Source organism: Pinus tabuliformis, chromosome 1_2 (genome assembly GCF_031772625.1).
Source record: "Pinus tabuliformis cultivar Carrire ecotype Pingquan chromosome 1_2, CPIR1, whole genome shotgun sequence".
Lineage (NCBI taxonomy): Eukaryota > Viridiplantae > Streptophyta > Pinopsida > Pinales > Pinaceae > Pinus > Pinus tabuliformis.
The window spans coordinates 1,002,602,747-1,002,626,337 of record NC_142298.1 but is presented as its reverse complement, the minus strand read 5'-3'; the positions used below and the strand labels follow the sequence as shown (position 1 = coordinate 1,002,626,337).

The 23,591-nt window shown below is 40.7% G+C and overlaps 1 protein-coding gene across 1 annotated transcript; it reads left to right on the top strand.

Moving 5' to 3' along the window:
* Positions 1–22,320: 22,320 nt before the first annotated feature.
* LOC149209473 (uncharacterized) lies at positions 22,321–23,261 on the top strand. Its single transcript, XM_089398637.1, has 2 exons — positions 22,321–22,534; positions 22,853–23,261. Exons 1-2 carry the CDS (start codon positions 22,321–22,323, stop codon positions 23,233–23,235), a joined length of 597 nt encoding a protein of 198 aa, XP_089254763.1. The 3' UTR covers positions 23,236–23,261.
* Positions 23,262–23,591: the final 330 nt, after the last annotated feature.

Sequence of the window (23,591 nt, the reverse complement as noted above, 5' to 3'; positions counted from 1 at the left end):
TATAATGGGACATGAAACAAACTCCATGGATGCAAAGGTGACTCATCGTGGATGCTTTGAACAAGGGTGACTCGATGATGCTGCCACACAGAATAGGCCCGGTGGGGACCATCAAAACATGAGTGAGTGATGGTTAATAATGACGAAAATAGAAAAGTGGTACAAAAAGTACTAAGAGGAGGTGGACCTTAAAATACATGTGTCACTTTATAAAGAAATTCGATTTTGAGAGGCGACGAAGTGACCCTTCATGGAAAAATGGCTTGCAAGTGAAGTGTCAAATCATAAAAAACTGAGGAAGACCCATTATAATACTCAATGAGAGATTTCCAACGGTGTCGACGGTTTGTCAAACTGAGCTACGATTTGGTCGTAATGGGCGATAGAAAAATTGTGGATTTTCTATGAAAGGACATTTTCCCTCCAATTTGGATTCATTTGCTAAGTGAGTTGTAGTGAATTTTGAGAGGAGGAAAAAACCCTAAACATTGTGAAGATCATAGTAGACAAACCGACCACTAGAATCAGGATCCACGACTTTTAGGTAGGTGGCCCTACTCATCTCTTACATTTTAGTGGTTTATTTCCTAATTTTTGGCACACGAAAGCTACCTATGAGACTCCTGCTTCTCTTCATGGTCGCATCACACTTTTTGGGCCCATAAGTGTGATCTGGCTCATAGGAAACAACTGGAAACCTATGATCTTGCAGTTTCTAGGTATAAGACTGCGATTTGGGGCTGAAAAGAGGGGTGGTCTGCTAGCCTGGTGGGGGTTGTAGGTTGATCAGTGCAAAGAAGTGTTTTCTTCTCGGAGTTGAAAAGACATGTGGTGTTTTGCAGGCATGGCAAAGCTAAAAATCAACTGGCATGAACGAGACTTGGATACCATTTGATTGGAGATTCGTGGGCATCAGTGGGTTCAAGGGGCATTGACTCATTATAGGGTTCTCAAGTTTTTAGAGAACCCATTGATGAGGGCAGGTGATCCCTTGCTATCAAGAATTGTGAGCTATTAGGACCTAGACTAGGAGTTCTTCATAGTGTAGGGGCATAAGATTGAGCTCACATTACAGGATATTTATCTCTTGACCGATCTGCCTCCCCTTGGAGTGGTGGGTGATATTCATCTGGTGTTGCCTTGTGGGAGGAAAATTACTGAGTTTGTGGAACACCATTGTCCACGGGATGTTCATGTCAAGGGAATGACTATCCTAATTGGTGATCTAGAGCAGCTAGAGACACAGGCTGTGTCAACAGCTGTGCTAAGGGTCTTGGGTAGGCAGGCGTTCCACCACATCACTGGTGGGCAGATGATGTTGGTTGAGAGTATTTTGGTTGGGACTTAATATGGGTGGGCCCATATGATGCTGTCATTGGTGAAACGATAATTAAGTTTATGTAGGAGGCAGGTGAACCATGACTTCGCTTTTGGTATAGTACTGTGTGAATTCTTCTTTGAGAAGATACCCACCATCCGTCCTCATGTACAGATCCGAGATGGGGGCCCACAAGAGCCCAGGATGTGCCACTAGGGGTAGCTACTGTGGAGAGGAGGAGGAGGGGGAGTCGAACAGGTGTTCCAACTCAAGTTTTTCACACATTGGGATCAGATGCCCCTCTACATTGATGATTACCCTTATAGCGGGATGAACTATCAGGGAGATCCTGACTTTCCACTTCCGCCTGGGCAAGCATGGGGACCAGATGGTAAGTATTAAGTTGCTATTTTTATGGTGCATTTCATATTTTTATCACATGTATATGGTACTAAGTGTGAAATACGTTGTATGTAGACATAGCACCGGTTAAACCAGAAGGATATGCAGGACAAGTTGCAACACCTAGGGCTACAGATCGGGGAAAATTGTCATCACGTCGGGGTCCAGAGGAGAGTGCGCTACTCGCTGATCTATATCGCAGATTTGAGGTACTCTTGCCTGAAGTTTCAAAGCACAGATGGCATGAGTTGAACGATCGATACACAGATAAGTGTACCGGCCTACTCTTAGAGTGGGGAGGTATCATGTGGCGCATGACAATGGATGGTAAGGCAATATATGATCTACATGCAGGTGGAGCAAAGCCTTTGGCATGGGATCCATCAGATAGTGACTAGATATAGGGACATGTGGGTCCCTTTGATTTTGATTTTTGTAACATGCTATGGGCATGTCAGATGTATTTAGAGCTATGGGCTCCAAACACTTATATGATACATAATATGATTATGCATTTTTATATGATGATGATGGTTCACCATGTGTTATGTTTATGGTTGTCTTCTGTGGTATACATGTGATAAATGCCAATCTAGAATGTTATTTGCAATGGAATCTACATATGTATTTTGGGCTCTAGGAACATGACTAAATGTAATGGTTTCAAATTCACGTACCAATAGCTTAACTCGTAGATAGTCTCTAAATAGAACTTGGTTATGCACATGATACACACCATTCAATTGCATGACAAGTAGCAAGGAATCTAAACGAACATGAAGATGAAGGATGCGATGAGCAAGGGCATCAACTAACAAACCTATCACTGCATCATATTCGACCTGGTTATTGGTGGTAGATCCAATGCATACACCGTTTGAAAGGACTAACGTATGTAAGGGGGTAAAAATGGTCCAGGCTTCCAAGGCTATATTCCTAGAGAAGCGACTCGCACCATCAGCATGACCGATATATGGTGTGGATGATGGATCCATCTGAAAGGTGCAAAAGACAATGGATGAGATGATGCAACCTACCTAACTTCATGGAAGAAATAAAGACACACAAATCGAAGGGATATGCTATAAGAAAATTTTCTTGAGGTAGAGTGCACTAGGAGAATTAGGAAGGAGATGGCCTTTGGAATCCTCCATGAATATTCCCCCTTGCCTAAGTGCAAGGGTAATCAGGGATATAAATAGCTTCCATGGTGTTATTATAAGAATGAAAGATGGGCAGATGAGAGGAAGATTGACTACATGATGCAGCGGGAGTACCTAGTGCATCAACCTAAAAAAGAAGGTTCACACACACATCATCTGGGATGGTAGACGATGAGCTAGTAGAGGACCTACGAATGTTGAGACTTGGGATTCTATTGAAAGAGGTTCGATAGAAGAACGTTTTGAAACCTCAAAAAGGTTTGCCTGCGAGGAACTCAAGGATGATGACAGGTAAAGGACATGGCTCATGGTGTCTGTCATCTTGACATCGGGGGGAGGGATCATAATTATGGGACTAGAGTCCCCCTATTCTAGTTGACTAAGGGTACCGGAATCCATGGGTAGATGAGTAGGTATTCCACTACGAGTGGCCTCGTATTCATGAAGCACTTCAAGGAAATCGTGAAATTCATCGAGATGAGGGAAACAATGGGAATAGTGACCATGATGATTGCACAAGGCACAAGAGTGATTTGTGCATAAATTTATGAGTTTCTTGGGTGGACCCGACAAGTTAACATGTAATTCGGTGATATTTGACTAAGGGAATGTTTCATGAACCAAATATTTGAATTGAGGAAGCTCGGGACAATTATTGGTGGCATGCCTAAAAAATTTACACAAAGCACATGGAGGTGATGGATTTGGGGCCTTGGGGGCTGGAGGAGCTTGGGGAGCCTTGTCCTTAGGTTCTTTCCTTTTAGCTTTGTCCCCTTGTCTAGATGCTTGTGCAACAGGAGTGGTTTCCTATTGGGGTTGTGATGAAACTAAAGCAGTGGGAGGGGCAGTAGGGACTGGTTGTACTGGGGTTAAATCATGATAAGGTCTTAGCTGACCAGGTGGAATTCTTGCAGGGAGATCGGTGTACCATACTGGGATCCCCAAAGTCATGTTAGGAAAGGACTAGCAAAGCCATTACAGGGACAAAATATACTCCCGAAGGGGGGAATAAGAAAGGTATCTCGCCTGGCTCTTGGATGGTTGAGACCTGGAGGAACAGTTCTTGGTGGAAACATAGGAGAGACACCCACAAACGGAGGAGGTCCTTGGGGGGTGGATCTAGAGGGCTCATCTGGGATGGAAACCGCAAGGTTTTGAGGAGTTGGTTGTTGATCGGATGTACAAGACTGCTTGAGAGCAGCGTGTGATGCTTGTAACAGGAAAACACTCATAGAGTTAGGCTCTGAGATGAGAGGGGAAGGACTAAGGAAAGCACCCAATAATGAGGAATATTTATAGAATCCGGGTGAAACAATGGTGGGGGGAGTTTAGGACTGCTTATCTAACATTGATGAGATAATGGACTCGGGGGAGGTCACAGATGTCGGCTCGTAGTAAGTCAATTGATCGATGGTAATGATCTTCCCTTCATGGGGGAAGCACATCTTGTAGAACACCGCAGATGTGATGGTTGAGATGGCATATGTGTAACTACGACCTAAGATAATGTTGTGATCTAAAGGGGTGTCAATAACCTCAATGTCGACATGGACGGTCTTTCCTGCAAGGGTCACTGGACAATTGCGGTACATGCGAAGAGGCTAGGAGGAGTGTCCATCCCAAGCATGCAAAGTGATGGTGGAGGGGGACAACTCAAGTGACTTGAGTTGTTTCCAAATAGTAGTGGACATCAAATAGGTGGATGCACCTTTTTCAATAATGCATTGGGAGATGATGGCATTACGGACTTGGATTGGTATCTAGAAAGCAACAGATGAAGGCAATGGGTGATGTTTTGATGTATCAACTGGGAAGACAATCAACTCATTTTCAGAATGATCCACTGAGCCCAAAGCAATTAGTAGAGATTTCTTTTGAGATGGGCATGAATAGAGGACTTCTAGTGTCAACATGGCAATAGGTGATTGCACCATGTTGTCTATTATACTATATGTATGGGCAGCTTGGTTAGAAGCCACATTACGGCATAATGGTCCCTTTGGGATCTTGGGAATGGACTAAAATTTAGGTTGAAGGATCTATAATAGATCATTTGGTGTCATAAGAGGCTCAGCAGAGGCTTTGGTTCTGGACTCAATGGCGGATGAAGTCGATGGCTTGTCATATTGATGCCACTGAGTTTACAAGTTGATATCAGAGGGATTAACCTCATAAAAATTCGTCATGAGGATATGGTAGTCACTAGAACTAGAAGGTTGGGGGGGATGGGATGCTTGACTTGGGTGAGGTTAAGCGGAAAAAAATCCTTTCTGAGGGAAAGGATTTGTGAGCACTGTTATTTGAGATGGTGCAGGATTTTGAGGCAATTGTTGACCTCTAGAAGTTTCTTGAGATTCCCACAGTTGGTGCATCTAGGGTAAGAGAGGACACTCATGTGTATATTGGCCATGTACACCACAATGTGCACAAGGATGGTTTGTACAAATATCCTTCTTCTTCTTGGGCTGGTTTCCCTATTGCTGGTTGTTAGTGTTAGGCTGGTTCCCTAGGGGTTCACCAGGTTGATTACTGTGATTACCCCAGTTACCCTTGTTACCTTTCCCCTTATTCCTTTTCTTTGAATTTTGGGTATTGGTCACGCTCTACTGTGCAAAGACTTGACCCTGAGGGGGTGGTGGCTGTTGGGGCTAAGAATGCAGGGAAGCTGCGACGCTAATGCTTGAGGAGCTGGATAACTCGGTTGTGCATAAGGAGGGGCAACAATTTGGTAGACTGGTTGGGGCCCTGAAAACATGTTGCTAGCAGGAGGGGCATGGGTATATGACGAAGGATGTGAAAGGGTTCTAACGATACTGTCGGTAGCATGAGATGCCCCCAGTGCATTGGCACTTCCAGGACAAGGGAGGTTTGGAATGACGAATAGACATAATAGGATTGTGCATAAATAAGGTCATATCTTAGAGAATTTTGGAGAGCTTCTTCCTTCGTCTGAGGAAAATGGGATGCGACATCTTTTCCAATGGGTGCTAAAAGGATCCTAAGAAACCAATCTAGATAGACACGAACTTCGAAGGGCATGTCATGACATGTGCTCCTCCTTCGATGCCACTCTTGAACATGTTCGGAAAGGCGAGTGGTGGAGGACTGACGAAATGACGTCAATAACTCCGTACCAGTGTTGTACCGGAGAGATAACTGGAAATATGAGAGGAACACTTTAGCAAGTGTCACGAAAATGGAATGAGATGCGGCAAGATGGTCTACATACCATCTTGCAACGTTTCCAATGAGCGTGCGTTGGAAGAGCTGAAGATGAATGGAGTCATCGGTAATGGAGTTGGATGAATACCACATGTGAAAGGAGAGGACATGGTTGGTAGGATTCCTCCAGAATTACCCTCAAACTTTGGGATGTTTGAGGGAAGCTTAATCGGCATAGAAGTCCAACCAACATCGTGGTGTATGTGGTCATTTATCAACTGGATAAAATCTGGTAGACTTAATGGAACTTTAAAAGGGAGCATGGGGGATGCCAAAACAGTTCCTAAGACTATTCCTCTTGATGTGACTACCGGGATAGAACTGGAGCCAACAAGAGGTTGGGTCCCTACACTAGCTATGGGTCCAAGCATGGTGACAATATGCAGTGAAGGAGGCTTGAAATCAGATGAGGAATCAGATGAACTAGGAGAAGAGTTAGTATGCGGACTTGGAGGGCTATGAAATAGAGCCTGATGGGGAGGGGTAATATGCCCAAGTGTAAACTAAGGGTGAAGGCCTAATAGTCTTCGTGAAAAACGCCTTGGTGGCGCAATGGTGGAAAGACACACATGACACAGAAATGGTGAAGGGAGATAAAAAATGTGCCTTTGTCTCTATGAGGGGAGATAAATTTATTATTTTAAGTCTTGGATTAGCAATGTAAACCAAGCGCCTTTCGCTTAAGGTGTGCATATGTGTGCAAGTGTATTTATTGATTAAGCCCAGATCATGTTTGTAAAAAAGAAAAAAACTTACTGAAAATAGCCTGAAATTAACAATACAAAATGGACAAAAAAGAATTAACTAAACCCCACTCAAACTGGGTTTGCAAACACTGTGCTGGTTGGTGGTGAAATCGACTGAAAAACACACTTAGAAGGTCAAGAGATCTAATTGTTAGTGTGACTAGGATCAAATGACTCTAGGCTATTGGAAAGTGGTGCAGCTACAACAAAAACCAGAGAGGAAGATCACTGCAAAAAGATAGGGAGATGGGTGAAACACCTAGGGAAACTGATGGGACCCTAAGGCCAATGACCAAAGAAGGTTTAATATGAAACTATGGATGGAGAAAACCTATCTATAGAGATCTGAAATAGAAGGGTACAGATCTGGAAATATGGCTGAAAGTGCTACAAAAACTCAGACTAATCACTCAACTACATTTCTCCTATACAGGTAGAAGTGTTTTAGAAGCCCTAGGGGGCTAAATTCCACTTCGACGAGTAAATCAGAGTAGATCAAGGCCTTAGTGGGATGAGACAGAGGTCAAACAACCTAGTAGAAAACTCTCGGAAAAACCCAGAAATAGATCTAATAAAAACTCGTAAATGCTAAAAATCGCAAGTACTGACCTATTTTAAAGGGGTGTCACACTTTTTGGGCTGAATTTTGCACTCTGGACTCCTGATCGCACTTTTTGGGCTAAAAACTGCGAAGTCTGCTCCTTGATTCCTGGTCGGCAAATCTCGAAAAAAATTGTCATCTCTGTCGCGACTGGTTCCTATGACCTGCGGAAAAGACCAGAAAACTTGTGCAAGTCAGGAATTTAATAGATCTAGGGGTAAAAAGCTAGGAAACATAAAGAGATTGACAAAAGAAGAAACCTTAAGCTAAAAACCAAAGGTCACCTAGGTTTCTGGATTTGAAGTATAAAACCAGTGGAGTCGCCAATTTTGTTGGAGTGTTTTCTTCTCAAAGATATACAAAAAGAACCCACTTAAGACTATGGATGACAAAAATTCTCAACAATATAAATGGCTGCTAAACATTGTAGATTTGTAGCAACTGATATAAACAAAAACTGCCAAAGTCATGATCTATGATACAATCATAGTTAAACAACAAAAAGAAACAATAATAACTCCAATCATCCAATGGAAACCAGATATACAAATAATAGTTTTTATTATAACACATGTGAAGGGAACAAATAAATGTTATCAGTCCCCCTCTATGGGATGGGTTCTTGGCTATCCTCAAATGTCTTCAGCTTGTGTAGAGTCTCTCTCCTCTATAATGTGTAAACCTAGAAAATGAAATGTTTGAGCTCAATGGGAACTCAAATGGAAGGAAAATGGTGGTGGACAATGAAAATAATAAGAGTTACAATAGTGAGTGAAACAATGAAAATGATCAAAAGTGAATAATGAATGGAAAACCCTTCTATTTGTAACAAAATATTGAGTTATCCTTGAATAATGAGCAGTAATAAAATATTATTAACCCCATTCTTGGAATAACCACTTGGAATGATTTATTATATTTGGTTAGGAAGGAAAACGTATTTAAACTTTTATTTAGAAATAATAAATGATTTATTTATCATCTGAAGGAATTGATTAAGGAATAATAAACAAATAATGATTTATTTAACTATTCCTAAGGGATTTAGTCAAATTTGACGATAAATAATAATTAATTAGTGATTAGTTAATTATTCCTAGAGAAAAATAAGATAATTAATAATTTATCTGTTGATTTTTCATAATTGGGTAAAATATGACAAGGACTAATAATTGAACAATGGTTTAATTAATTAACTAAGGAATAATAATTGAACAGTGGCATGGCATTGTTTTATGTGCTAGAGTCAACCGAATAGTCGTGGACATTGAAGTTGAATATTTCGAATGATAACAAAAGTGGTGGGTAGAACGAGTTCGCTTCTTCCATGCAAAGCATGTTGAGTAAAAATACAAGTGATTTGGGATACTTGTTTGGTCCCTTGCTGGAAGAGGCAACATTATCTGTGAAGGTTTGACCTAGTGCATGCACAAGAATATCCCACTGACCCGTGAGTTTGGTAAGCTCGTACAAAGAGATGTTTGCATGGGTCTTCTTGATATCTTCAAAGATATTGTAGTCCAAAGCGGGAAGACTCACCGAGTTGTCCGGTGGAAGACTTGTGTTTGTAATGTCCAGTGGAGTGTTTTGAAGTTTGCTACTCATGGACGTATCTTTTGTTGTAGCCATCTTTCCGGACTTGCTTTATGTTTTCCGTGTTGAGGATGCCATGGATCAACTATTCTGAGTAGTTGTTTCAATTTCTCTTTCAGTATCTTAATCACAGCAGGAGCCCCTTGAATTCTCAGGTTCTATCGACTGTTCTGTTTTGGGGGATCCTTCTTAGTGGTTATTTTCTTCTGGGAAGCATTAAGACATTGATACATGTTAACCATGTGCCTAAAAATTGGAGCTTCATCAGATGCAACATCCTATTTGTCATCTTCATATTCCGTTTGAACTTTCTCACTAGCGTTAAAATGATCATTCATCCTTGAAGCCATAACACCCATGATTCACTGCCAATATGGATAGGTCTTCTCTAAATGTCATTCTTCGTGGATCCTAGAGAAGTTATCCTTTGAAAATTGGTCCACTTGGAATAAAAGATTGGAGCTTTGCATAGATTTAGCTAGGTGATCACTGCTGCTACCAGATGCCACATTCTTACTTCGCGTAAAATAGGAGGTCTGTTTCTCATTACTATCTCGGTTGTCCATTGCTTGAGTTCTACTACTTCAGTTGTCAAGGGCTTGAGGAGACAAGTAAGGGTCTCAATTTCACTTGATTCTTTTTCCTTTAACTTACTCACAATATTCTGAGATCTCTTGCCCGCATCTTTGGAGTCCTTAGCTAGTTCATCATCCACAATGACTCTAATCGTGCGCAGGTCTTTCTCCACATCAATTGCTTCTTGGAAATTTTCTGAAAGTGTTGGTTTCACAGCTTGCTTGACGAACTCCGCAATGCGGTCAACAGTTCAGATGTTTAGTGTCTTCACTGAACTTATTCAAAATATGGTTAAATCCCTGGTTGAAGTCTTTGAGTTTTTCTTTATGTTCCATCTTAAGACTACCCAGTTCTTTCAACAACATGGTGGGGGTTTTGTCATCAACAAATTTCTCAAGGAAAATTCTCTTAAGCATCCCCCAATTTTGAATGGAGTTGACAGGATGGCTATAGTACCATACAAATGCTCTTCCACCCAAGCTACATGGAAACAATCTACATGCAACATCGTCATAATGTACCTCGAGTATGCGTAGATGTAGGTAGAACATGTCTAGATGGTCTTCTACCTTCAATGCTATGTCAGGGTTATACTTCGTTAATAGCTTCTCTGCGTGTCTTGAAATCTTGTTCAAGACACGTTGGAGTGCCAATAGGCCCTGTGTCATCCATTCCATATTTTGACAAGCCATATTGTTCTCTTCTTCGTATTCCTCCCCTTCTTCTGAATCAGACAGTTCAACCTCTAAATCTATTCGTTCGTCTTCGCCTCCGCCTCCTTCACTTCCTTCCCCTCTGCTACCTCTGCCAGAACCTGAGCCCAAGAGTATTTTGTTAACTTCTTATCCTTGTAAGAAAATAGGAGGTTCGTCTTCATTCTCAACATCTTCTACCAGCTCTTCAAGAGTGGCGAGGATTGCTTCTTCAACAGACAAAACTACCAATCTTGTGGGTGTAGTCTTTTGCTTCCTCTGTGAAGAGGGAAGATTGTGTACCCTTGGAATCAGTCCAATAACTTTGAAAAACTAAAGGTTGATGGTACAGACAACACGAAGGTGATGATATGAAATTTCTTGTTCAGGTTTGGGAGGTGAGGAGTAACCAATTTCAGAGTTGCGCGTGGGAGAGAGGGAGTTTGTGTTACTGCCTTGACCAGATGATGGATACATGGGGTTGAGAGGACATTCAACCATAAACTACTAGCAACCCTCCTTCTAGTGCTAGAAATGTTGATGGTGCTAGACCCGCCAACATTCATGGGATCTCCCCTGTATGAAGTCCCAACTAGACCTCACACAGTTTGGTATAGGAGTCCCATCTAGTACGATGGCCCAATTTACCATTATCTTAGAGATTTTCCTTAGCTCTTACTATTCAACAGATGAGAGTGTTAAGCTTGTAACTTCAAGAAAGAGAGGTGAGTATCGCTGGTGAGTGCATAATGTAATTTTGTGTATAGTTTCTCTTACTGTCAAAGGGGAAAGTGAAGTGAGCCTCTTGATGAGAGGGAATAGTCCCAACCCAGGAATAAACACACATGAACAACAAGTTACAAGGGTCTATCTAGCATCTAGCAGAATAGTCCACATCAGATGCAGTTGTCGTGAAAACCAAAGTTCAAGGGAAAACACATACATTGTCTAGGGAAGTAGTCCACATGGGGGTGAAGTTCATTAAAACCAAGAAAACACAAAGATGTTTTGTCTAATATCTAAAGGAATAATCCACACAGACAAGACAATTGTGATAAATAATACAACACATCTTCAACAATGTAAGTACTAAAATAACCAAAGTAGTTCAACTATCTTAGTACAGGTTAAGAAAACATGCATTACAAACGTTTAAAGAATAGTCTTAAAAATAGATACAAAACATGTGTGAAAATGTGCTGGCCTAAGATAGGCTTCTAAATTAAGAAAAAGTTATAAGACACATCTATAAACCATACATCACTAGCCCTAGTAGTGGGACATTGGAGCCACTCCTCGCTCCTCAAAGAATAGATTACAGACTCTCAAGGCTATGTGGGAGGAGCCAAGGTGAAAATTCCTTTTCTCATACAATGAGGGGGTATATATAGCCAAGAGGGATAACTCACCCTTGTGACTCTTTGACTTCCCTCATGACTGTTTGACTTCTTGTGACTTTTATACTTACATGAATATTTAACTACATATGTGCGTCTCTTGGACTTTCACATTACATTACATTTGATTACAACAAGTATGGCCCATAGTAGTGATGTGGCTGAGACAACTGATGACACAACTCGACATGACATTGCTAACATGTACTGGCTCACTGTGGTGTCCATATCAAGCTATTGTGATGTTGAGTGATGGTGTACTCTCAATGTAACATGTATTCACCTCCGCATGGCAAAGTGCGCAAGGTCTTCGATGGTCTTGGTCTTTGCTTGATGGTGCATGTGTATGTGTCCCTTTTGCTTGCTGCTCGATGTGCTTCATGTGTTTTTTCAACTGCAAGCAAGTATTCTAGCATATGCTCCTTCTCCACACCATTCATCATCACACCATGTTTCATCAATGTATCTATTCCTGCAATCACTCATGGTGAGATGACATTAAATCCAAAAATATCCTAGTCTAACATGTTGGATTATTTTCCATTTCAGTGCAGGTGACTGGGAGAAGGACAAGGCACTGAAACAACATAGAGCACAACATAGGCCAGGATGCAAGGCTTTGGAGACACTGTTAGTGAAAAATGCACAGATTTCACTAGGAGGCAAATTTGTGCAATCTAGGAAAGCAATGACAACTATGAGGTACAACCCAAATGTGACGTAGAATTGCGCAGTTTCTGGGAGGAAGGCCAGGCAGGGTGTCAAGGAACTTTTGGGTCAATCTGCACAATTTTCAAGGGGAGAACTGGGCAGGTCATCTAGCTGGGATTTGCACAGTTTCTCTAGGGAAGATAGAGCAGGCAGTAGGAGGCACTGGAAGGAAAATTTATGCAATTTTCCAAAGGAGGAGAGGATCAGGTTACATAAGCTACTGGTCAAAATTGCGCAATTCTGGGAGACAGTCCAGGACAGGTAGCGAGGGCTCCCAGACATAACTGCACAATTTCTGGGCTGAGTGTAAAGTGGGGTAGTAGGGAAGGTGACAGTAAAAACTGTGCAACTTTCTGAGGGAGAGCAGAGCAGGCCAATAGGGGGCTTGCCTGTTAGATCTATGGAATTTCCTGGGAGAGTTCAATGACCGATAGTAGAGGCCTATCCCACATGTATGCGTAGTTTCTACATGTAGTGCAAGGCAGGAAGACTGGACAAGTTCTGCGTAGTTTTGGAGGTTAGTGCATCCATACATCACTACTCAAGTCAGGTTTTCTGGTTGACCAGAGGGAAGCTTGAGGGGTGGTCTTGCAGGAAGCACAAAATAGATTGATTTCTGGGACAAGTTCTATGTAGCTCTGGGCTATAGTCAGTTGGCTCATTTCCAAAATTCCATAGTGCACATTGTTCAGAGGAAAACCTCGAGTTTTGTGCATTTTTGGGCAGTAGTGTGAGGTCACTAAGATCGGGGTCTGGTTGAAGGAGGGTTGTCCTATCGACATATTTTTAGGAAAAATTACTAAGTGTGAAAATGTTGTGGCCAGCAACAACCCCCCTTCTTATTTAGTACAACTCCTAATACTAAATAAGTGGGGACCCTTAGCAAAAAATTTAAAAATCAAATTAGTGTTTAAATTTCCTTTTTCGAATAAAATTACCATCATAAACTTAGGAAGCCCCCCCTTCTAAAATCCAAAAATCTAAGTTTTATGATAAGGTAAGACACAAATATTTCCTTAGGAATATCGCATCGGAAAAAGATAACGGGATACCTCCTTATGAGTTGAATCTTAAACATTGTGAGATTGCGATGTGCGATAATGAAATATCACATCGCATACAACACAATTTACAACGAAACGCTTTAATTTGATGATATGCAATGACGTTGATCACAAAATCGCATTTCGCAGAAAATAGGTTAACAAAGATTGTCATACATAACATTCCCACGATCTGCGATATTGCGATATTTCAATCTCGCGATACAACGACAATGCGATATTGTGATATTGCAATCTCGCGATACAACGACAATGCGATAATACAATATCAAGAGTGACCAACTTTGTGATGTTACGATTTCGCGATATTATCATTTCGCAATGTTGTGATCTGCGATATTGTGAAGCAAATCGCAAAATCGCTCCATCGCAGAGCTTTCGGGCGCGTTATTCAAGAAAAGTATTTTCCTTCAGCTGACACCTGGTTATGCGCTTTAACGCTAATAAATGAGTTAGTTTCCAGCTATTAATGGAATATGGGTGCGTGCTTATCGAAAAATCATCTCACATATGGTGGTATATTTTATGTTGTCTGCGGCATTTAAAACTTTCCCATCACCCTTCCTTGTCATTCATTTTCACTTCACTTGTGAATTGCAGGAATGGAGAACAGAGGCCGATACAAAGCAATATGCAGGTTAAAATGGGAAAGAAAAGCAAAGCCTCGAGCTCAGAAGAAAAAGAAATGGCGCCTTTGTATATAGACACGTCTTGTAATAGAGATGTAGGAAATGCTACGTGGGAAGGCATGTATAATCTACTTGAAGAGGAGAATCCCAAGGTAATGGAAGTAGTTTCTACTGCAGGCTCAAATGGTTCTTCTGAAGCATCCCTTAGAGAGCTAGCCTGCTCATTCTTACACTGGATAGCAGCAAGACCCAAAATTCTCCCATACACGGACATGGTGAAGTGGATACTGGACAGCGCAGATATCAAAAACACACAGTTTAAAACTCAGGGTCAGTGACTTATCGGTTCATTTTGCTACACAGGATTTAAGGCTCATGTATCATTTACCGGAGCCACAGGCAACCTATAACAAGTAGTTTATGGGAAAATTTGCAAAAGAAAATTAGGACCTGGAAGAAACCACCAAAGACTGGTCTAGGAGGGACAAACCACTGAAGAAAGATAAACACGGTATGTACAGTACTGGTTCCCTCACCTCCCCATATTGCTTTGCTTCTGCCATGCTCTGTAGATTGTTTGGAATGCTATATATCAACAAATTTTCATCTGAATGGCTACCGTTATTGGATGCCGCCACAAATGCCACTATTGTAGATTGGGCCAAAATCTTATCTAAAAATTTAGTCACGGCCATTGTAAGTTACCGATCTAAAAGAACTATCTCTCAGAGAATCCATCCTCGTTTTTACCTATCGATGTATGTAATGGATGTGATATGTTATGTTTCTAAGTTTCCTGTAATGGGTTGGAAGTGGACAACCCAAGACCCCTTACCTATTCATGTCTATCATAAAGAATTATGGGACTCTAAGTTCACTCCATACTTCTACCAGATTTGTCATGGAATTATGCTGCCCTTGTACAAAATGTTGTATGATAAAGATGCTCCGAGATGCTCTCCTGAAGCAGAGGTAGACATCCTCCCTGTCGCAAGATGGTTCGGGGAGGAATTGTTTACTTATGTCAGGGTATTTGGAAGTTCTGCTTCTCCTCATGTCCTACCTTTGTATATCCCTGATAAACTGTTAGCTCAAGAGATTTCCTATCAAACCTGTGGGGAAGGCGGTCTAACTAAAGATTGGAAGGACAAAACGAAGGCTATATGGACACATTTTCCTGTAGCCTATGGGGCCTTTTCGCTATTTGATGTAGGCCACGCATTCATAGAAGTAAATAATATAACGTGTTTACAGTTATTCAAATTTTTAGGAAGACCATTTGACCCTAATGATGTTGCCAAGAATTTCACTACTGCAGTCAAGATAAAGGTGTTCTCTGGAGAAAAGGATTTATTCGATGATATATTCCAACAGAAAAGCACACTTGAAGAAATTCTGCATGCAGCCCAATTGAATTTCTCTCCAGAAGAATTTCAAAAGTTCAAAATATACAGGGAAAGAAGGTTAGCCAATATTCCTTTAGGGAAACTACACCTAAAACCCACAAGGGAACCAACTCCAAGTGTTAGTCTTAGTGGGAGTTCAAGCACAAATGGATCTAAATCCAAGTCTGGAAAAGAAACATCTGAACATTCTAAAAGATCTGGAAATGAACAGGATAAGAGCGAAGGGTGAGTAAAGGATACTGCCCAGTCAACGGAACTTCTACAGCAACAGGTTTTTGCCTCCCCGCAAAGAGATCCTACCCCTCTCGTCATTCAAACACCACCAATCTCAATTGAACTAGATAAAGGATGGGAAACCTTCAATGACTTGATCAATCTTGAAGGACAAACCATAAAAACACCTATGAGCGATGCACAGGTAACAAAAGAAGTAGTCACAAGAACAATCAGCAATGTCTTAGATATGGAGCATATTCCTATTGCCCCATCCTCTGAGCTTATGATCAAAATAGAAGAAATTCCTCCTCTTGATATATTTTATAGCCCACATCGCAAAGCAGTAGTAAGAAGACAGAGGAAGAAAAGGAAATTGGAAAATGTGCTCCCTCAAGACGCAAAACAATTAGATGTCCTGTGGCAAGATCCCACTAGCAATCCTACTGAGAATCTCACCAAACTATCTCAGATAGCAGGAGCATATGCCTCTACAACTATTGATAAAGCATCTGAGGTACAACAATTGCTAAAAGAAAAGGAAGACAAGATACAAGCTTTGCAACAACAGCTGCAACAAGCTAATGCCAACAATGAAGCACAAAAACAACTTGAAAGGTTACAACAGGACTTCCAACAGATACAGATAGGATATCAGAAAAGTTTGGATGAGAAAGGGAAGTAGTTACAGGATTTACAAGAGATGCACAAGGACAATCGTAAACTTACAGAATTCATCACAGAGTCCATTTCCTTGAATGAACAATTACTACAGCAGCAGGAAGCGTTGGGCCAAAAGATATCGTAGTGCAGCTATTATTGTGAAATAAGTGATAAAACCACTAATCAAGTGGTAGATTTATGAAGTGAATATGATCTGATTGATAAACGAGTGACTGAATATTTGGCTTGGCAAGAAATAGACGAGGGAAAGAGAGCAGGTGCACCAAGGATCAATGAAAATCACAAAGAAATGCTCTTTAACAAATGGGATGAGCAAATTAGGGAGGCAGAGTAAGCAGCAGAAGGAGTAGCCATGGCAGCAAGCAGTATTATTGATTATGTAAATGAAAATTTGCACAGGGAAAATTTGATCGCAGAGACCACTCCAGGATATTTACCTAATGCACAGCAACTACAGGAAGATTGGAAGCAGAAGGCAAAAGAAAAGGCATAAGTAATTCAAGGGTTAACCAGGTTAAAATGGGATTATTACTGGGCTTACCTGGTAAAACCACATAGCCAATGGATGACTCTTAAGTGTATCATCAATGCGGCTGAAAAGATGGTGCCAACTCTTGTCGATTCTGTTTTCTCAGCTCAACTAAAATCGGAAGTCGGCCAGCCGACTGTTCTCAAACAGATGCTACATGCGTGCGATTTCAAGGACCAAATACAGAAGTAGTTTAATTTTAGATTCAATTTTAGTTTTAATTTTGTTTTATTTTCCTGAAAAGAGGACGGTCATTTAAACCGCATCCTATATTTTTGTAATAATTTATTTTTAGATTTAGCTAGTAGTATTTAAACCCTTCTCATGCATTTAGAGAAGGGTCCTGAAATTTATCAAAAACTTATCCCCTGAACATGCACTTCTGTACCCTCTGAGGAGGTTTTGATGAATGAATGGAACAGGATTTATTGATGTTTTCATTTGATATCTGCTACTGATGTTGCACTTTTGTACTCTTAGTGAATATTTGATCAAGAAGAGATAAATCGTTATCGCTTGAAGCTCATGAGTAGGACTAGTTTTAAATGGTATTTATATCTCTTAACTATTTCTGCCTTGTGTTAGAGTGATTTTCAAGTTTAGTTATTTATATATTAATGTATGAATGCCTGAGTTATCATTTGGCACTTTTGTACGGTGATAGCTATTTATTTATGCTTAGTGTATGAATAGCTTATTATGCGATAAGTTTTTCACAACTGTTTTGTCTAACTTTTTATACGAAGTGGTTCATCTTTATTGAATTCTTTTCTCATAGCATCTGAATGATCTTTATTACCAGTTGTTGTTTGAAATCATTCTAGATCACATAAAGGAAAGATTACACCCCGGGTTAGTGTAGATTTACATATTTCTGCTGATTAGAATATAATTTCCTTATTATTAGATTAGAATTAGAGTAGAAGTATTTCATTTAGAAACTGTTAGAAACAGAAATATCCATCTTTCACACACACACACATAAATTGGGAAACTGGTCCCATATCCCTAGTTGGACCTGCTATACCAAACGGAAAAGGAGCTGCCAACCAAGGTCCAGACCGGGCGGGTATCCCCCTTTTTGTAGACCCAATTTTCACGGCTTCAACATATTTGGTGCTAGAAGGAGGGCCCGAACTGTGAATGGCAAGCAAATCTAAATCTAAATACCATTCTGAGAGTAAATTGCCCTCACCATCTCCTCCAACTTCTCCATTGCATTCAGAAACCTTAAATCCAGAGTTAGGAGTCGCTGGAGCAACAGCCACTACTACAAATCCTGATATTTCAGAACAATCTACTATTTAACCTCCTGAAGTTGAATCTTTGATCCACAAACTTCAGCGATTTTCAATATCTCCTCAAAAATCTGATAAATCTCAAGGCAGCGTGACTTCGCAATATAACCCTGCTCATCCTCTTACCAGGTTAAAGAGTGAAAAGTTTGGTGTTTAGCCAACCGAATTACCTCTACCTACTAGGAAGAGAGCAAGGAAGTCTCCTAAAGGATAGGATAGTGAGACTCTTTCATCATCATCATCCATCTCAACCTCTTAACCGCGAAGTCAACCATCAACTCCTCCACTTTAGATCATCGTCCATCAACCTATTGCAACTTCCTCAACTCCTTCTCAACCATCTGGAGTCATAATATCCTCTATTGAAAAAGAAATTAACTGAGACAAATATATAAATCACACATAAAAATCAGAGACAAAATATTGACGGAAAAAGGCTGAAGCCTCATGCTTCTCTCATTCATACATACAAATAATTGAATATAGTGTTACAAATAAATAGATGAGAGATAGTGTTCTCAAGATAGTGCGTGCTATCTTAGACACCTTTGGTTGAGATAATTTCTCACCAGACACACCAATATAGGAGTCACCTAAACTAACTCCTATCTTAGAGGAACAACCCAAGAGTTAGGCACAAATTCCCAACTTGGAATTTTTAATTAATTAATTTATTTTTGGATTTATTATTGTTTTATGAGAGAGTCTAACATTCCCCCCCTCAATGATAAATCCAAAAATAAGAACGAGAACCATATTCCAAATTCTCATGTTGATCCTCAAAAACATTGCCTGAAAAAACCGCCAAAACTGGATGCTGGAAAAACCTCAAATCGGAAGAGAACATGAATCAGCTGCATGCTTGATTCATCTCTGAAGGACGCTTGACAACTCCATCATGTGCCAAGCCGCAAAAGGATCCAACTGTCCTTTGTTTGAAAACAGCATCCGGTGTCCACTGACACAATTTGATGAACGCCCACTGGCTGAAGATGTTGAAAAACAACTCAATGTTGCTTTTGCTATTATGAAAGCTGCTCACTGCTGCTTTGGTTGTCGATCGCCCACTGGCGAATTTGCTAATGCTCATTGCTGATGACAAATGCCCACTGGCTGATGAAGATGCCCACTGGCTACTTCGCTGATGTTGTCGAGACTTTCAGTCTGACAACCACTTGTCAATTTCATTGACATTTTCCCCCCCTTTGTCAGCTGAAAGGAGAGACAATCTTCTCCAAAATATATTCGAACTCCCCCCCCTTCAGGTGTAGGAGAGTTTCACTGTTGTACTCCCTCGTTCAACTGCATGAGAGTACCATCATCGGTTCACTGCTGGCTGCACTATGTGTGATTGAAGTCGATTGTAAAACTGAGACAATCGTTTGACTATGGATGACCATTGCCAAGGATCAATCCATTCATAATGTATCTTCAATCTGGCTGATTTTGGTTGGTTGCGACATTTTTCTGAGGAATGATTGGGCTTGCCACAATGGCAACATGGATGGAGATCAAAACACTGATCTTCCATATGACCGGCTCTTTGACAATGAGAGCATTTCAGTTGGACATGAACTTCAGGTTGCATGCAATGTTGGTTGTCTACAACTTTCTCAGAACCTGCTGAGATGAGTGGTTCAAGAAATCCTGCACTCACGAATTGAATTGGCTTAGAATAATCTGGGATATGTAAGTTGGTGTCATCAGTGACATATCCTAAGCCTCGATGATTCTTGTTATTTTGAATTTCTTCCCAAGGCTTGATGATGGGTTTGGAAGAAATTTGAATTTGATCATGAACACCTTCGACACTTGAAGTTGTTTGGATGAGTGATTTGGAATCAACATCTTTATCTTCATCTGCATGGTTGAATGACTTGGAAGAAGCACTCTTCTGTTGCAGCTCATCTCTTTGTAGTTGCGATTCTAGTTGAAGATACTCAACGGTTTCATGTGTTTGTTGTGGATGCCGTGAAAGATCAGCAAGAGTTTCTTTGCTGATGTGCACCATGTCTTCATCACTCGAGATGATCAAACTGTGAAGAATGTTTAACAACTGAATATGTTTCGCCATCTGAACTTGCTTACTTGAAATCAGGCTCTCTTGTCGTAGATGTCGTGCTTTGAATTGTATCACTTGATTTGTTACTTGAATGACAGGCTCGCTTGCTATGGGACTTGAATGGCACGCTCGCTTGATTTGTGGCTTATTGTACTTGCTGAGAACACTTGTTAGAACTTTCTGGAATTCATGCTCGCTTGATGACGAACTCAACTTGCTTGATTGGTCGTAGAGTTGAACTTGTTTTGGTTGCTGTGATGGTTGTTTCAAGGAGTTAAAACTCATGGACTTACTTGATTGTGCTTTAAAGGAAGGGTGTCGAACACTGTCGAAAATGCACCCAAAAAAGCTTACAATGATTTCAATGATTCACTACAATGAATTCTATTTGTCTCAATTCGAGACCTGGGTGTCGGTTTCAACCAAGAATGCACCCTTACAATTCAATGTGATTTGAGTTTGATTACAAGTTCAACAATGTTGATGTAGACTGTGCGCTGAAACATTGAAGTTTACAGATTCATTAACTTGATTGTAGTGATGCAGACTTTGCTTTGAAATGCTGGAGTTTGCAGTTTCATGAACTTGATTGCATTTGAGTGAATTTGTTTGTTGAGGTAGAATGCCGATGTTGAAAACTTTGATGAGTTGTTGTATGTGTGATCTTGATTATCCTTCCTTGAAGCTTTTTTTGTTACAAGTGGTGTGCATGCTTTATGTATGCGATATTAGATGAAATTATTGATGTGTCACAACTAGACACAGATCAAAAAGAAAAAACATGAAGCCATAAAACACATGCGCCATCAAACACACAAAGTGTACCTTAGATCCCCTTATTCAATTTCGGGCGGATCTAGGACACAATCACCACAAATAATATGTCTTTATTGAGTATTGAGATCATCAACCTTTCATCTTTTACAACATTGCCATGAAAGCTTTCTCAAATAATGAGAATTTGACACTCACAAATTTGGAAGGAAATGCATTCAAAAACCTGACTCAACCTCCTACACCAATGAGCCTTCCACTGAAATAATGTATCACTCCAAAGATTTCAAAACATCACCCTTATTACTCCATGACAAAGCTTTAAAAAATACTTTTAAAAAGCTCACCTTATCACTCCATTACAAAACTTAAAAAATAATTTATCACATGTTGAAATATCACTTAATCATATTCCACGCTGGCTCAGTGCAAAACATACTGACTCTTACCAAAACAAAATTGTAAAAATGAACCTAGTAATATCTTTAGTTACTTAAATACCCTTCACCACTTCGGCGCTACGGGAGTGACCGCTTTACTCGACGAATCTCACTCTTACCGCACTGGTGCTCCATGCTAGGCTCGAATCCTTTACACAATTTACAACAGGTAACCTTCTGATAAAAAATTTAGCCAACGACCTTTTGCTAGAATAGCCACTGTTGGAAGCAACATGACCTGCAAACTGCGGCTACGCAGACAGATGTTATCCTGAATCCACCGTTCAACAAATATATAATTCTCTACCTACCATTCAAAATTCCTCCATCATGTGGATCCTTAGGAAAGGTAATCTCGATAGAAAATTGTGCGTTGTACAATTTCACTTACAACATTGCTGGGAAATGTAAAAGGTATTGCCACGGTTATAATGCATAACTAGCTTGTCTGCCTTTGGTATGCCACCCAAGTTTGGCAAGATTAGTGGAAGCGCTATTGTTGGCTCGATAATAACCACAGTAAAAGTAAGGGATTCTCAAATCAACTATCAATACCCCACGCATGTTGCACCATTTTTTTGAACCTATTAAACTGCCAAATGTAACTTCAGGAGCATAAAAAGCAGAGTTTTGTTCAACATTGCACTTACTTTTTGGACTGGCCTGGAGCAGCAGTATAACTCGGCTTGTCTTGTTGTTGGCATATCTTATTGTGATGTCGAAGAAAAGTTCCACCAAATCTGTGATTGTGATGTCGAAGAAAAGTATTGTAATGCGTGGATGCAAGAGTTGTTAGACTGATGAGGCTTCCAAAGCTCGGTTCACAATATCCACCGCCAATTGTAGAAACAAGTGCTTACAAATCCTTCGAGCTTCTCTCCTCAACAGGATTCGAAGTTTTCAAATCCAGGCAGCACCATGATAACAGAGATGTGTTCTTCATAAGCATTCATTCTATTTCGGCAACCTTCAGCACTGTCCATGCCATGGATTATGAGCGTGACAAAGACTCTAGTTCGTCGCGGTTCACCAGTTTCCACATTAGTAGTTCCTTACAACAGCGGTAGCCAACAGAAAAATTTCAGAAGCCCGATTCTAAACCTAGCGAACAAACGTAATACAGTTCCACGAGCTGCAAAAACGCAGTTCGGCCATCACAACTCCTTTGCTGCATAAAAATACATGTGGTCATTGCAACTCCACACTCACCACAAGCACAAGAATGACAAATTATATTGCGGCTTGATCTCCACCATCAATGAGATATTCAACGCAGTTCAGGTTTCCACGCGTTTTTTTGAGTCATTTCTTTGGCATGTTGACAACTCCAAGCTGCTCCCCTTCCTTCTCAATTCGGAGCCAGAAGAATCCCCACAGCAATAACCGCCCAGATAAAAAAGCCAGTGGAGGAGCTATACAACATCTGCGTGGAAAAGAACGTAGCCGAAGAACGGCTGGAAGAGCTGGGAGTCAAAACATGGTCGAGATGGGAGAGTGGGAAATGCAAGCTCAAATGGGAATGGCATGTCGATCAGCTCGTCTACATCGCCAAGGGATGTGTTCGGGTGGTTCTGCGCGATTGCAAGGACGAGGCCTGGTTCTACGAAGGTGACCTCGTTAGATACCCCAAGTGGCTGGAGGCTGCTCTGTACTTCCAGGGAACCTACGAGGAACGCTATCGTTTTCTCGCGTATGGGGACGACTTCTCTCTATAAGGCTACTTGGAAGCCATTGGTAGCGACAGATTTTTATTCGTCATACGATCTGTTAGCACATAACCATGCCTACATGTTGCTAACATCAGACATGTGCTCCATACAATGCTCGAACTGTTAATTGCGATCTCCAGCAGACGCTGATAGAGTACAACAGGGAGAACAACACGCAGTTCTCATGCAATTGTCCTCAAGCGATAATTAAATAAACAAATTGGAACCTTGCTAGCTCTGATACCACATATTGAAAAAGAAATTAACTGAGACAAATATATAAATCACACATAAAAATCAGAGACAAAATATTGACGGAAAAAGGCTGAAGCCTCATGCTTCTCTCATTCATACATACAAAT

What these genes read in the sequence shown, in the direction of transcription:
- LOC149209473 (XM_089398637.1), top strand. Translation starts at nt 22,321, where the DNA reads ATGAGGCTTCCAAAGCTCGGTTCACAATATCCACCGCCAATTGTAGAA. An exon ending in TGAGCGTGACAAAGACTCTA is followed by an intron (nt 22,535 to 22,852) that starts GTTCGTCGCGGT and finishes GACAACTCCAAG; the next exon opens with CTGCTCCCCTTCCTTCTCAA.